The 16,746-nt window shown below is 33.1% G+C and overlaps 1 protein-coding gene and 1 pseudogene across 1 annotated transcript; one reads left to right on the top strand and one right to left on the bottom strand.

Annotated features, from left to right (window-relative positions):
- The first annotated feature begins 5,161 nt into the window (after positions 1-5,161).
- LOC132057983 (probable xyloglucan endotransglucosylase/hydrolase protein 10) lies at positions 5,162-7,850 on the top strand (annotated as a pseudogene).
- Positions 7,851-8,507: 657 nt separating this feature from the next.
- On the bottom strand, positions 8,508-10,622 carry LOC132057199 (exocyst complex component EXO70H1-like). The gene has a single exon (XM_059449681.1). The coding sequence runs from the start codon at positions 10,520-10,522 to the stop codon at positions 8,621-8,623; it is 1,902 nt and encodes a 633-aa protein (XP_059305664.1). The 5' UTR covers positions 10,523-10,622; the 3' UTR covers positions 8,508-8,620.
- Positions 10,623-16,746: the final 6,124 nt, after the last annotated feature.

Genomic DNA, 16,746 nt, shown 5'->3' with positions numbered 1-16,746 from the left:
TTATATATATGTATGTGTTCTAATCCCAACGTCCCAAAATAAATAATATTTATGGAGTACACAAAAGGAAAGGACGAAAGAAAGAAAAGAAACAAAATGAGCAAAGGAACAAAAATGAGCAACGATACAGTTTGCACCTGAATTGCAGAAAAAGAAGACAATTTCACCATTTGAGACCGACTCTCCGCCGATCCCACAATTCTTCATAATAGACCAAATCTCTTGCAACGTGATTACTTAAATACTAAAGTCAACAACGTATTACGTACCCGAATCTTCTCACTTTTGAAAAAATTCACCGTTTTAGCAGTTACACAGCAATTGTCAATGCTCTTTGTCCTTCCCTTTTTCTCCCCTTAGGTTAGAAGTTGATAAAAAATTTCTTCTATTTTCCCTCAGCCCTTTGGAAATATAATATGGCCAGCAATTAAAGTAGTGGGCCTGACCGACTTTTTCACTTAACTAATTTATCATTTCATATATTATATCGTATAAATTATATACAATTAAATATATATGCATACATATTATATGAATATATTCATAATTATCCGCTTCGATGCAAGAGCCACTAAAATTAAACAAACTCTGAATAAGAGAGTAATTCTAGACACTTAGAAAAAAATATCGGGTTGTTACAGCTCTAATCAAAAGGAAAAAAGTAATTTATTTTTATTATATAGGGATAATTTAGTAAACTTTATATTGCATTATTGATTTCTTAATATGAGTGTTTACACAAAGTAACACTTATTATGGGACTGAAGGAGTAATTTTAAAAAGTACTCAGTAGTATTTATCTTAAAATAATTATTTGTAATCCAGTTATCGTTAACTCAGATTCTCGTGTAATAGAGGTTTTACATATAAAAAGCTTACTACGGAAAGTTTTATAGCTTTCTTTATTATAGAATTTTTTTTTAAAGCTTCGAAATCTTTAATTATAAATTAAAAGACTTTTATTAATCTATCACATGTGGTGCTTCCCCTATCAATATATTATCATAGTACTCGCATATAGACAAAAACATCTATCCATATAAGTCGTAGCCAGACTTTAGGAGCACGATTTTTTTCTTTAACTACGTACAACTTGCTAATTACGACTAATTAAGACTCCATATCTATATTATTATTTTTTCTTTCTTATTGTTATATTTTTAGTACGAGAAATGCATATGGGGTACAAGAGATTTTGCGACAGCTATAATTTCTAGGAGGAGAGAAGTGGGAGAGTAAACTAGAGCGAAAATATCTTACTTGGATCACATAAATCGATGATTTAGTTCTAATTTTGATACATTTGAAAAGTAGTAAAGCTAAGGTGATTCACTTCCTCTTAAAAACACAAACATGGATTAGCCTTTGTGAGGATTTATGGACTTGTACACACACACACACACACACACATATATATATATATATATATATATATATATATATATATATATATATATATATATATATAATAATATGTTTATTGGTTGCTAAAAACTAAAAGTGATCATCTAAAGTTTAAAAGTTAATTGGGCCTAAGACGCCTCGTAAAGTATATATGTGCTTTAATGTATAGATGTCCTGATGTAATATTTAATTTAATAATGGATCAAATTAAAATTACGTAAACTAGCAATTATAAATAAGATTATTGTCTCATGTTAGAAAACTTGAGAGCTGCTTAATTACGTCCTGTAAGACGAAGGATTTCATCATTTCGCATGAAATTTTGGTACGCTTCCACATCTTACTTTATTGTTCTACGTGCTTTGACATTACTCATAAAGTAATGTCCCAACAATTTTTAATAGAGAGCACTTTATTCGTAAAGTAAAATTTCTTAACGCAAATTCAAAATAATCGAGGCCCTACATACAATGAATACTTGACACTTGTGGGAAGCCTTAAAAAAAAAAAAAAAAAAAAGAGAGAGGAAATAATCCAAGCCAGCTCGATCAAGATGCAAGCAAAGAGAAACCACTTCCTAACGAAAACGTCAAATAATGTTGCCTCTATATAATTAACACTAGATACAAGACTCCGTGCTGTGCATGGGCCCAAGCACACATAAAAATATTAAAATTGATAGCTAATTTTTTTATGAATGTCTAATTGATATATAAATTACCTTTATTTAGTTTATAATAATGTGTCTGCTCAACTTTTTAATTTTGGTTTAAAATAAGTATTCACTTACATAATTAAGAAGAAATTACCTTTATTTTTTTCAGATTTGCCCTTATTAAGCGCTAAGTGACCAGATTCCAATGTGCTAAGTTAATAGTAATATGTAAATTATAATTCTGGATAGTTTAGTCAAAATAGATATTTTTTCTAGGAGTTAGTATTTTCTTAAGCAATGTACTAATATCTAAGTGGATACTTATTTTGAACCGGAGGAAGTATTACAGAAGTATAAATTTTGAATGTGAAACAGACTTTTACTCTATTAATATTTCCAACTACAAATTTTAAAAAAAATTAAAATTTCATTTAGGACTTATTGATAAATTGATTGGCGAGATAGTAATCTATATTTTTTAAATATGATATTAATTTCATTGTTAATATCTACAAATGGAAATATAAAATATAGAAAATAAAAGAATGTATAGTAGCCAACCAAGTAAATCAACTGCGAGCTCAGCAAGCATTTTGAAAATAAAAATATAAAATATAAAAAAATGTTAGTAGCTAACCCAAGAACACTCCTATTTTAGTAAAACTTTTCCTAATGGGAAAAATGAAAAAAATAAGGCAGGCTGAGGAGTGAAGACTATTCAAACAGCACCTCTTAAGAAGAAATTAAGTAGGCGTTTGGCCATAAAAATTAAAAACTTTTTCATTTTTTTTGAAATTTTGGAGTTAGAGTTGGAGTTGTGTTTGATCATAATTTTTAAAATTATATTTTTTTGTTGAAACGTACTTGTTTTAATTGTGAAAAAGTGATATTTTTCAAATTCTAAATATAACTTTAAGTTGTATCTAAAATTTTCATGAATTTTTAAAAAAGAGAAAAAAAAATTCCAAGAAAAAGTGAATAATTCGTATGGCCAAACGAATCCTTAGTAAAGACAAAGTTTTGTCGGACCCATGTGATCATGTAGCCAAAAAGGCTCAAATTTAGACTTAATGTCAGATAGCTCATTTATGAATTCATTGAAGCGGGGCCTATAATGAAACTTCCATTGAACAAGCAAATAGCACGGGCAGGCATGTTGACGCCCTGCTGTTGCTGTGTACTAGGGGTGGGCATTCAGTTTTTCGGTTCGATTTTATTAAATTTTGATTTGGCTATTTCGGATTCAATTTTTTGAAGGTGGACATCAAATACCGAATCAAACTAGTTCGGTTCGTTCTATTTTTTCATTTGGTTTTTTAAAGTTAGGTTCGGTTTCGCTTTTTTTTAATTCGGTTTTTTAATATAATACTAGAAGCGATTCCATTGACACTAATTTATATTCTCAAAAGCAATAAAACATAAAACTCGATAAATTGAAATCAAAATCAAACAAACAAAATACACAAGAACAAAAAACTATAATCATGACACAGATTACTTGGTGTTATATACATACCGTAAGAATAATTAAAAAAACACATAAGGACATACATTAATCTTAAAGAGACATCCTAGTTACCTTTCTTTGTTAAGGATATTTTATTTTTTCAATTGAAGTGGAAATTAGGGATACAAATGCAAAAGAGGACTTATTACAATTGAGTTTTTTTTTATTTAAACTTAATGGGCCTGGATTATTTTAATTTTTTTGGGTATTGTATTAAATTTCGGTGCGCTTCGATTTTTCTGCCGGTTTTATCAAACTTTGTTCGCTATTTCTTTCGGTTTCGGTTTTTGACGATGGACATTAAACACCGAACCAAACTAGTTCGGTTCGGTTCGGTTTGTTGAAGTTTCAGTTCGGTTCGGTTCGGTTCGATTTTTCGATTTTCGGTATTATGCCCAGCCCTACTGTGTACTATTCGCACTTCTTAGAAAGTATAAATAAAGTTTACTGAAATAAAATAAAATCATCGAAACATCGCGATAAAAGTAAAATTAAATTAGATGGAGTGAGTTAGCACCAATCAAACATAATGTTGAATACTGCATAATTAACGTCTTCTATTTTCTTTCTCTACTTAATGAATGGGAAAATACATCATTTAGAAATCAAATCCTGTTTTGAAAAAATGGATTAGTATTTGACTTTCTTTGAAATTACTCTTTTTGGGTTGTGGAACCCAACTACGATGTCATGGAAAATGTAAGCACAAAATTCACATGAAATCGCTTACCTAATCTCTTTTACCAACTTGCTTCTCAGCCACAATTCTAGTTATAAATTTTCTTACATTTTTCTTTGTGTTCTCTTTCTAATTTATTTAAAATTTACTTTTTGGCATTATTGTAGAAGATTCGTTAAAAGACTAACTTTTCTAAAATGGGACATTTCAAAGGCCTTTGGTTACGCCATTTTCCATATTAAGGACCAGAGAAATAAAAAGTCTGTGGACTGTTGTTGCTTAATAGGCGTTTGGACATGCGATTTCATCTCATGAGATGAAATTAGCCTTTGAACATGCGATTTCATCTCTAATTTCATCTCATGAGATGAAATCCCAAATCATTCAAAAAGGCATGATTTGGGATTTGAAATCATGATTTCAAAAATATAAATGTAAAATTTGACCTCACACGTTTATATTTTGTAAAAAAAGACTCATAAGTTGGTAGATATATTTACCAATCATGTTTACCAACCATTTGTATTAAATATTAATCTGCAAGTTGGTAAAATATATTTGCCAATCATGTTTACCATGTGGGAGGACTATATTAAAGAGTAGTTACATTACTATTCATGTTAATTTCCTTTTTATTGAACTAAAGTTTGATCAATTAATGTTGTATTTTTCAGAAAGGCCTTCTAGTAGCATATTAATTTTATTATGACCTATGATTTACTCATTTGGTAAGATTGTATAAGAATTGGAAAAATTTTGATGGTTTTCACAACTTGTGGGGTTTTATGTTTAAAAAAAAACTGCAACTTAAAAAATTCAAATTGCATGTCCAAATATGATTTCATCTTATAATTTCATCTCATGATTTCATCTATGAAATCATGTCCAAACTGCTCCTAAATGTATACAGTATTTAATGGAGGTCAGACCTGACTCAGATATATGATGGTTTCTCTTAATCAAACAGCTAATTGTTAGTTTAAAACGTGTCTCTTTTATCATATCACGCCACTCTAAAATATATTCAAGATTATCTATGTCAATGAAAGCTGTTTTCTTACGTATATTTTCTAGAATCAGAGCCAAAAAAAAAAAAAAAAAAAAAAGTAAGAGTACTACATTTTCATTTTGTGGAGCTTATATATAACCATGGGTGACGTTGGACTCATGAAATAAGTAAGGATTGACGTAGACATTAGTTCAAGGAGCAGTTTGGATTAAATAAGTTCTTTATAAATTTTTCGATTTTTTTGTGTTTGGTGACCAACTTAAAAAGTCATTTTGTCTTAAAATAAGCTCAAAAAAATAATTGAGCCCATTTGACTTAAATTATCTAAAGCAACCTTATAAGTTAAAACAACTATAAGCAAAAAAAAAAAAAAAAGTTAAACTACCCCAACTTATTTTTTTTAGATTATAAAAATTTAAACAGCTTTATAGGCATAAGCCCATCCAAATAGGCTCAATGTCAATTATGAAAAAATTATCATGCATAAATTGCGTATGCAATGAAAAATAATGCAGTAAATAGATACTTATTTTATTATGTAGAGACGGCCTATTTAAGAGTATTTTGTCTTTAAATAATTTTATTCACTAGTTGCTGAAGAAAAGTAATGGGGTTTAATTGAATCCCCTTTATCCGAAAATTATACTATGTAGTATGTACGTAGATTATATGTATTTTTTCTTGCATATATATAAACAATTAAAACCTCTTGTTATAAGGAAAACTTATACATATAGCATTCACCATTGGGTGTGAAAACCATATAAGATACTTAACAATGTGGATCGGAGGTATATGTATAATAAGTTATACTATTTATGTTAGTAAAGGTCGGAGTGGATTTAGTTTCCAATATTATTATGCATGATTTTGTACCAGAAATCAAATGTTATATAAGGCCGATGAAATCTTACACGAGAACCTAATTCTCTTATATTTCAAACCAAATGACCCTCGTGCACATGCACACAGGACGGTTCAATACACAAGCCACTAAAACAAGCACTTTAGGCCTCTAAATATCGGAAGCTCATTTTTCAATAGTTACTACAGTAAAGTAGATTTTCTTTTCTTTAAAAATTATTGAATTAAGCTAGATAATAGTTCACAATAGTAGTCTCCTATGCTTAACAAACTATTAATATTCCAAAAAAAAAACCGTCCCAAGTTTAAAAAATGTCTAATATTTTTTAGTTTAACTATTAAGTCCTTGAAATAGGATCATCCTTCATCATTTGAGCTTGCACTATACCTCATGCACATGTTTAAGAACAATACTTATGTGATTTACAAATATTTTTACTAATTGACATGAGTTGCACAAGCGGCGCACGATGTCCGCACGTGTGGCATACGAGATGCACGTGTGACACACGCATCAGCTAGTTTTATTGAATATATTCACCTAACCACGTATACACTTCTGTTGATGGCCGTACAAGAAGTTTGATACTTGACTAAGAATCTAGTAATTAATTGAAATACAAAATTCTCTATCTCTAGTTTTTTTTTTTTATATGAAAATAATTCTTGATAAATATTTTCTTTATGTTTTCGTATCAACTTGTTCAGGTTCAACGATTGATTCAAGGGATATGTATTTGTTTGGTCAATTCAACATGAAAATTAAGTTGATACCGGAAAATTTAGCTGGTACCGTTGTGGCATTTTATGTAAGCGGAAAAAGAGTTCTTGTTCTTCTTAATTTTTTTAAAAAATTTTAACATCTTTTAAAATTTTGATAATTTGGAACTACATATGCGGTTAGCTTCAAGTCAACCAAATCAGGACGAGGTAGATTTTGAATTTCTAGGGAATGTGGTTGGGAAACCTATTACTCTTCAAACAAATGTTTATGTTGATGGATTGGACGATAGAGGAGAGAATCAACTTGTGGTTTGATTCGACCCAAAACTTCCATACTTATTCTACTATATGGAATCTTCACCAAATTGTGTAAGTCTTAAATTTTCTTGTTACAATTTTGCGTCCTTATTAGTAATAACACCAGTATCACAATAAGATCATAATATTAACTTTATTCCTTTTTCTTAACATCACATACAAACACAATAAAAGTTACGTTTCAGACTCAAACTAGTTGAAATTGATTAAGTGAATGATCTGTGTACATTTCGCTCTATTCGGATTTATCTTCTTTCTAATATTATATAAAATCTATTATAAGGTGATAAATTATGATTTATGGGCAGGTTCATGGTTGACTATAAACCTATTACAACATACTGAAACCATACAAATAAAGGAGCTAAATATCCTCATTGACAGCCAATAGAACTCCTTATCAGCATATGAAATGGAGAAACTTGGGGAACATATGGTGGAAAAATAAAAATTGATTGGTCGCAAGCATCCTTTGTGGCCAGTGGCCACACGGGAATGCAAGATTTTCCGGTGCAGAAAGTGAAAGTAATTGGTGGAATAAGGGGTAAGTCTGTACTTTGACATGGAATCAAAAAAGGTGGTTTAAAGCTTTAAATAGGTTAGAAAATATCACTTGACATATGATTATTGCATAGATAATCAAGGGTTTCGAAATAATATGCCCATAGAGTACTCTCTTCCAAAGAATTAAGGGTGTTAAATAGACGAGCTGAATTAAATTAATGGGGGAAATATATTTTATGGGTTAAATTGACGTCTTTAGTGACAATGAATGATAAGAAAACACTATTTTCTTTATCATTTTATGTACTCATATTTTTGGTCTTTGCATATTATATATATTAAATCATAAAATTTTATGAATGTCCTTGGATCAAAGTATCTTTCTCCAATGAAGCAGAGTGACGATTTTTACTTTTGATTAGGTATATATATTTTTCTTTTGATTAGGCATGCATAAACTAGATTTGTTGAATTTAACTAAAAAATTTATTAAAATTTGATTTTAGGTCACCAATTCTATTGAACAGCCGTGCATGCAAGATTCTATTGCAGTTCCATATATATAATTGAATAATCTCTTCTTTTTTTTTTGTCAAAAGAAATCCCTTATAGTAACAAGTATAGTGATACCTGCACGTCTGCAATAATAATGAATTTTCTTGTTCCTGAAAACATGTTTTGTTTCTCTAAGCAAATATGCTATGCAGTCCTACTATGCAAATCACATTTTTCATATTGCCGTAGAGTTAAGCTCATTACAAAACTCACTCAGTATCTCTCCATCTAAAACAATGACTGAACTTATGAATTTTCAAATAAATTAATGAAATATTCTTATCACCCATTTTAAACACACCAAAAAACTTTGTGCAATTTATAGACCTTTTAATATATTCATGCATTATACATAATTACATTGAGATAACAACAAAAGAAGAAAAAACTATATGTTTCTCTTCACCTCAATCGTGATGGTGTTGTACGTGATGGAGACGACTGAACTGACGATGAACTTCCCGTTTCAACCGGTCCAAAAAATAAATCGGACAAATAATGTCCTAAATCCTCGGGAGAAAATCTAATCACATGACTAGAATGTCTCTCTTTTACTATTACATCTCTATGTTTATGGTAAAACTCTCTGTATACGGGAAGTATTTTCCTCGCGATCGACACTTTTAAATCGTCGCGGAGCTTACTATTAGGTACGACGCACACAGATTGCTTCCGGTGAGCTTGCTCGAACGACAAATTAAATCTCTTGAAAATCTCCTTCACTTGTTGTGGAGCCATTGTAGCATTTGGTTCACGTGGGAGAGATTCAATGACGTGACTCCATCCTAGCCGTTCATAATTCAACGTGAACTTTTTTATTTTTTCCTCTTGTTTTGATATCCAATTTTCACCTAGCAAGTACTTGAGATTCGACAAACGGACTTTTACGACGACGTAGTGGAGATTGTTGGCTAAGAAGAGATACGCGAGAGAAACGTCCTTGTAGTGCTTCGCTTCACCGTCGAGTTTGCAGAGAAGAGTGAGAATCAACCAAGCGAATTGGAGTGAGATCACCGGTGCCGGAGACTCATCAGAATCGGCGATATCGAAGTATGATTCCGGCAACGAACCTTTCGCCGGAGGTGGAGACTCGACGAGGATATCGGAGAGTACGTTGCTGTAATCAGCAAGTAGAGTGATGTAATTCATTGCTTCGACTGTGAGATGATGGATTCCACCTCCTGCAACGGTCGTCTTTGAGGATTCCTTTTGTAGAGTTGTTTTGAACTCAGTTAATACCGTCCTTATAGACTCGCCAAGCTTGATGAGTGATGTTAATGCTTGAGATCGTACAACAGATTCCGAATCGAAAGAAAATATAGCTTCAATCTCCTGCCAGTGTTCTGCGATGGAAGTGTACATGTCGAGCAAACGGAACACTTTTTCAGGTGACTTTTTGCTGTTTTTCGCTACAATTTCCGGGAAACTAAACAGAATCATAGCTCCATCTTTTGATATTTCAGTAAAACACATCTCTCTGATTGAATCGTTCGATGCAAAGACGTGATCGCAGAGAATCCTCTCTCCATTAAAAAATGTTTTCATTGCTATATCAATTGCGTTAAGCCAGTCCTTGATCTTCATGTCCATAACTTGCCAATCCATTTTATGAACTTGTGAAGAACTCAATTTCTCAACACCAAGTCTATAAATAGCTTCATCGATGATCGATTTACGTATAACTTTGTAAATGTTCAAGCACTCGTTAGTATAGCCAGAAGAGATCATGCATTCTGCTATCAATCTCAAATCCGCCATTATAACATTAGAAAAATCCTCAACTTCAGAAATAGATTCACCGGCATCAACAACACGAGCATCATCATCCTGATCAACTTCGAACTCAGAAGTGCTCGATCGAGTACTTATAGAAGTACGTGAAGACACAGTGGATATAGATTCAGGATCCAAATGTGCTCTATTTATTGATAGAATCTGGTAAAACTCCTTTTCTAATCGCTTCATCGCGATTTGCATTAGTGATTGAGCACGAATGAGTTTATCCGATCTCGAATTCTCACTTGCGTGAAAGTGCATCGCTTTATGTAAATTATTCACACATTTGATGAAATCCTTGGCTTCTTTTCTGTTTTCGTAGAAGAGAGAAGTCACTTTCGCGAACGTAGTGGTGTCAGCGTCCCACTTCGTGATGATCGGCTCAGCAATCTCAACCGTCCGATCGATCACCGCCTCCGAGAAACGTGATGGAGAAGAGAGTTGTGAAGTAGATGGAGTATTAGTATCACTTGTTGATGAATGTTTAGGTGAAAACCAACTAAGAGTTCTTATCCAGTTTCTTGGCATATTTTTATTATTTGGTATCTGTATAGAACTTATCTGTTCCAAATGCAATTTATGAGTATTTGGTTTATGGATGAAAAAGGAAAAGTAGAGTGTTTATGATTGAAGCTTTGTGTTTTGGATTTTAATGGCAGTTAGAGGGGATATATAGAGAGGGAAAATGGGAGGAGCAAATTGTATTGGACTTTGGGGAGTCAGAAATATACGCACGGGAAGAGTTTGACTTTCACCCGTGACATGGCATTACACGTGGGATTTAGTGAGGAGTTTGGATTATCAAAAGGTCTTATTATAAACAGGTTTCTTCAATAACAAGGAGTTTTGAATTTTCATATATTCACATTTCACAGTCACATAATTAGTTTTTCTGTTGCTTATGACTTATGAGTTGTGTGTAAATTCGTTGTATTTAAGTTTAAGAAATTGAAGAACAGGATAAAATAATTCGATAAGAATTTCACGAATATGAATTAATAAAATTCAGCTTCAAGTTCCAAGTCAGAGGAAATGCGAATTTTTTTACGTTATTGATATTGGAATTAATTGGTGATATTATATTTTTTAGTAAATGTGATATATACATTGGAAAAAAATAATCTACATGAGATATTACGTACACCGTTTCTTCAATAACAAGGAGCTAAGAATATTCATATATTCACACTTCACAGTTACATAATTCATATATTCACACTTCAGAGTTACATAATTAGTTTTTCTGTTGCTTATGACTTATGAGTTATGTCTAAATTCGGTGTATTTAAGTTTAAGAAATTGAAGAGCAGGACAAATTAATTCGATAAGAATTTCACGAATATGAAATTAAAAAAATTCAGCTTCAAGTTCCAAGTCAGAGGAAATGCGAATTTTTTTACGTTATTGATATTTGAATTACTTCGTGATATTATATTTTTTAGTCAATATGATATATACATTGGGAAAAAAAAATCTACATGAGATATTACGTACATGGCATTTATTAGAATACTAGTTTTTGGACTCATGATAATCAATACAAACTTTTTAAAACGGTATAGATGATGTTAAAACATGTAATCGATGAGTAATTGAAAATTTGAAAGGAAAGTAAAAGCTGAAAAATGAATAGTGAGCATATTCGAAAGACTTGATCGCCAATTACTATTATATGAATCCAATAGGTGTTTTCCAAATGTCCCATGATCCCTTTATGTGAATCCATAACTGTCTTCCAAGAACATTCTTATTCTCAAAAGATAAAGAATCATGACTCATAGAGTTCTTATGCTGCTAAAGATAAATATGTTTTATGATGACGATGGTCCCATTTCTAGAAACTTCTATGTTATAATTCCCTACATATGTTTCATAACCTCCGTACTTCCAAAAGTTAGAGTTCATGATTCAAAGGTATGACTTCTTTCTTGATAATCCATAAATGTTTTCCAAAATGTCCCTATTTTCCGAGTCAAAGATTTATGATTCTATAAGCTTTTATGACAACAACAACGGACATGTTTTTACAATGTTAATGACGATGCTAAAGATGAGAATGTTTCTATAATGATTACGACGACGATGATGATTTCATATTTAAAAGTCCCAAGCTTATGATTTCAATGTAAATATGAGAATGTTGAGTTATTTTCGTGATTTTCTTGATTTTTATTCATTGTTGTTGATCTCGCCTTATAATAATTGTTCCTTCAGGTGAGATAGAACGATGATGATTATTCCATAATATAAATCAGAGGTTACCGACCTTACGTCACTCCGATGTATTTATAGCTTTTATTTGGCTCTCATGCATGCTTTATATATATATATATATATATATATATATATATATGTATGTATTTTCTCACACCGCGCCGCGTTATAGTCGGTCGGGCATGGCACGTAGATGTGCACACCACTGCAGTGGGCATGTTATGATATTGCCCCGGACGCGGGAGGCCCGGACGCGGGCTAATGATGATAACACCGAGCCTTAATGGCCGGGCATGATACTATATATATATGACACCGAGCCTTAATGGCCGGGCATGGTACTATGTATATGTATAAAAATATTTTTTTTAAACGCTAAGCATGCATGACATCTGCCTTATGAGGCATCCAGATGTACAGGTTATCTCTTTTATTTCATGTTACCTTTCATGTCTATATTATGTTGTTATTCATGCCTTACATACTCAGTACATTATTCGTGCGCGTCCCTTCTTGTGGACGCGCGCTCGTACCCGCGGTAGGTAGGAACACGGATCAGACCCGTACGTGTTCTATCAGCGGATTCTCAGGAGCACTCCACTTACTTCGGAGCTGCAATTGTCCTTATGATCATTTGTATTCTATGTAGAGGTTCGTAGACGTATGTGTATAGTTAGATGTTTTATAGCTCCACCGGCTCATATTGTTGTATAATATATTGCTGGCCTTGTCGGCCTTATTTTGAGCTCTTGATACTTTACTGTTAGCCTTGCCAGCTTTATGAAATACATTATGTTGTGGCGACCTTGTCGGTACACGTATGTACATATGTGCTGAATGATCGGATATTCCTATGTTGGGCCTTTTCTGCATGCAGCTATTCTTTGAGTTATGGTTTATAATGTTCAAAGTCACGGATGAGTCAGGTGGTTCCCGGCCTACGGGTCGGAGCCCGTCATACTCCTGGTAGGGGTGTGACAAAGTGGTATCGAGCTTGATTCGTCCTAGGGAATGTCTACGAGCCGTGTCCAAGAGAGTCTTGTTTAAGGGTGTGAAGCGTGCCACATTATAAACAAGAGGCTGCAGGGCATTTAGGAACCATTGACCTTTCTTTCTTATCTTAGATCGTGCCATAGAGCTAAATCATAGGATATGATGTCCCTGATCCTAACCCAAATGTTTTGATCATGGATAAGCAGTTGATTATGTCGCTACGAGGAAATTGCTTCGAATTGAAGTTGTTCATTCGAAAGGTATGTTTCCTGTTTTATTAATATGGATAGATGTTGATATAAGAACTTGAGCAAGATATTATGGTATTTGTGATTGCTGTGTGGAGCATTTGATGTGTTTTCTGAGCTATGTGCAGGAATGAGGTAGTAAGAATTATAGAGAAAACTCTACCGAAATTTTTACAATTGAATTGTTTGCATGTCTATAGAGAAAGAGTAAAGGGAAAATGTGACCATCAGCCATTTGGTAAGTCATGATTGAAGGAACAACTATACGATGCTTTCAAAGAGAAGTTTTAGAGTGATTCGAATTTAATTTAAAGGAGGAACCCTGGAGGGAAAAATGATTAGTAGTTAAGAAACTGGGATGAGTTGCGTCCGAGATTTCGGAGGATTGAAACCTATTGGAAACATGAAGAAACTTGACATTAGGAACTCAAATACGGTATTACGATTTATAGATTAGATTGGTTAGTAAGAGATAACAAAGAGATATTGATATAGAAAAGGAAGTTAACGAGTACGGAAAAGTTTCACCCTAGAAGTATATATATACGAGATCAAGATGGGTTTTTATTCATAGTGGAATGTTCTGCAAACTTCCTAGTAGATATTATTAAGTGGCAAACGGGAAAGAGCACTTTAAGAGCAACCTTGAGGACAGAAGTACGAGAAAATGCTATTATAAATTAATTAAAGGAAGTTATGTGATCGGTGACGATAAGAGGAAGCTTAATAAATTAGTAAGGTTGACCAAAGGTAGATAGTAATGGCATACGACAGTGGACTTGGAATAGAGATGCGATTATAAAGGAAACAGGAAAAATATACGAGGAATAGACATACATACGAGCAAGCTATGGTATCGTAAAGGGAAATAAGAAATGAATGAAGGAAAAAAGGAAAAGGGCGTATTTTACTAAAATTTCATGATGAGAACGAGAATCTCCAGGACATTAGAAGGATTATGATGCATGATTATGATACAAACAATTAGTTAAGAGAAACTATGGGACACTATGAGCCAAATTAAGAAAAGGACGAATCGTGAGAATGAATGAGAGAGAGTATCGACTTTTACTAGTATGATATAAATCCAACTCGGAATCAGGAACCAAGAGTAAGAGGAATCTCAAGGGTAGTGCGGTGAAAGGATAGCTATGCGGGAAAATTGCGGGTGAAGGAGCATGGTATAGTCGGGCATTCTATAAGGAGCTTAACAATTCCGATGTCACCATTGATTCGTTAACCTAGGGGACTATTAGGCATGAAGGAAGGAAGTGGTTTGAGTTGGGTCCAATATGTGTGGACATTTGACTTGATACAAGAATCCGGGTTAGCAAAAAAAAAAAAAAAGAAATAACTCAAGCCACGTACGATGAAAGTAACTGCGGCATTATATGGACTAGAAGAGTTGAAGGATCGCTAGGTCGGCCAAATGACTACCAAAGACGGTCAATACTCGAATATTCGGTATATGAGAACATTCTTAGACGAATTAGAATATTCCCAAGTACAGAAGAAGGAAATGTACTGGCTTGAAGGAGTCGAAATTCGAGATGAACTAATATAGCAAGGATGTGCTAAAGAAAAGTGGAAATGGACTAAATACAAGTATATTATGAGACAAACATAGGAAAGGAGGCATGACAAGATAATGAAAGTTTAGCAAATCAAGGAAATAAGTTTTGTCAATGCAATACGTTGTGTTCCGGACTATGATTCGAATCGCTAGTACCAGAGAAATTTTTGGTTACAATTAAATATGCAGCAAACGTGCCCCAAAAAGGTAACAGAAGAAGTGAGAAGGCCTACAAGTGACCAAGGATAAGTAGTAGGGATTAGTAAAGAGGAATCATAGCACTGGAAGAGATGAGAGTTTTAAAAGAGGAATATTTATAGGAATTTCAATGATCGTCAAAAGAAAGAAAGACAGTATGCCTATGGATAGCACGACAACAACACTGCCTGAGACTAGAAAATACCTCCTGCATCGTGAAATCATAAGTCACCGTTTATATTAAATTGCGAAAGTATATGTCATAGGACCATATAAATAATCGTCCTGATGAAATGGCTAGTAAAATGGTGTGGGGACGACCATAAATATTTGAAGAAGAATGGAAGCTAGTTAAGTCTCAATTAGCCGCTGGTATTGGAGAGCCAAGGACTTAAAGAGGGAAGCACACTCGTATTGAAAGGAAGTTGTGATTAAGTAAGATTTTATTTTAGTCTCCTGCTTATGAGTTATTTTGTAATGATGTTAAGATTAGAGGAGAGGAAATTGGAGGAAAGCTTCAAACATAGATTTGAAGATATTTTGAATAGTAGATTAGCTTGGGATATGAGTATTAGTATGTTGTAACTTGTAAATATAATCTTGTGATAAAGGATAACGACGGTGACAAGAAAATGTTGCATACAAGTGTATACGGGATGATGCTGAGGTTGTTGTATGGCTCGAATTGAGTTCCATTTAAATATGAATCCCTTGGCTATAGTATTTTTGACGCATTGGATGAGTAATCTGAAGTAAAGTAATTAATGAGAATAATAAGCCATTAGCAAGGCAATGCTATTGCAAGCCATCTAGGCGCTACCATAGGTGGAACTATGATGACATTGTAAGGAATTAAGGAGTTCGACAAAAGCATTAGAAAGGAGATAGAATGATATGTATATAAAATTGATTAGTACTAAGAGGGATAATCTAAAGTAGCACTAGAGAAGCAAGCAAGGAAAAGTGCCACAGCCAAATAAGAAAGTTGTCCACTAGTAGAGAAATAGAGGGTTGCGAAACAGGAGGGACTAAGTCAACAGAAGGTGAAGTCATGGAAGTAGATGAAGATAAGATCGCAGGAAAAGGATTCAAGGATATAAATAAAGGAGATGGACATTTAAGGAATTAAGAGATCCGCTTGATTGATAAACCAAATGACAGATGATTGCGTAAACTACGGGAAAGACTTATTAAGTGAGAATCGGGCAAAGGTTAAAAGTAGAAGGAGAACCCCAAAGGAAATGATCAAAGGATATCACATTTGATTGGAACAAGCGGGTGAAAATGAGACCTCGTGAAACAAGCAAAATGATGGCTCTTATTGGAAAAATTGATGAGTGAAGGTTACAAACAAAGGAAAGAATGAAAAGATCCGAATTCGCTGCATGACTAGGAATCTTGGTTATTCTTTGACAAATTTCTGAATTCACCCCTAAGTTATTAGCCGAACAAAGGATCAGAAACTTTAAGAGTAAATTGAAGGTAAGGAATCATTAAAGAAGAGGTTTGAGATGTTTTTGATATAA

Source organism: Lycium ferocissimum, chromosome 5, assembly GCF_029784015.1.
Source record: "Lycium ferocissimum isolate CSIRO_LF1 chromosome 5, AGI_CSIRO_Lferr_CH_V1, whole genome shotgun sequence".
Lineage (NCBI taxonomy): Eukaryota > Viridiplantae > Streptophyta > Magnoliopsida > Solanales > Solanaceae > Lycium > Lycium ferocissimum.
The sequence above is the reverse complement of the archived record's forward strand: the minus strand, read 5'-3'. Positions and strand labels throughout refer to the sequence as shown.

What these genes read in the sequence shown, in the direction of transcription:
- LOC132057199 (XM_059449681.1), bottom strand. Translation starts at nt 10,522, where the DNA reads ATGCCAAGAAACTGGATAAGAACTCTTAGTTGGTTTTCACCTAAACAT.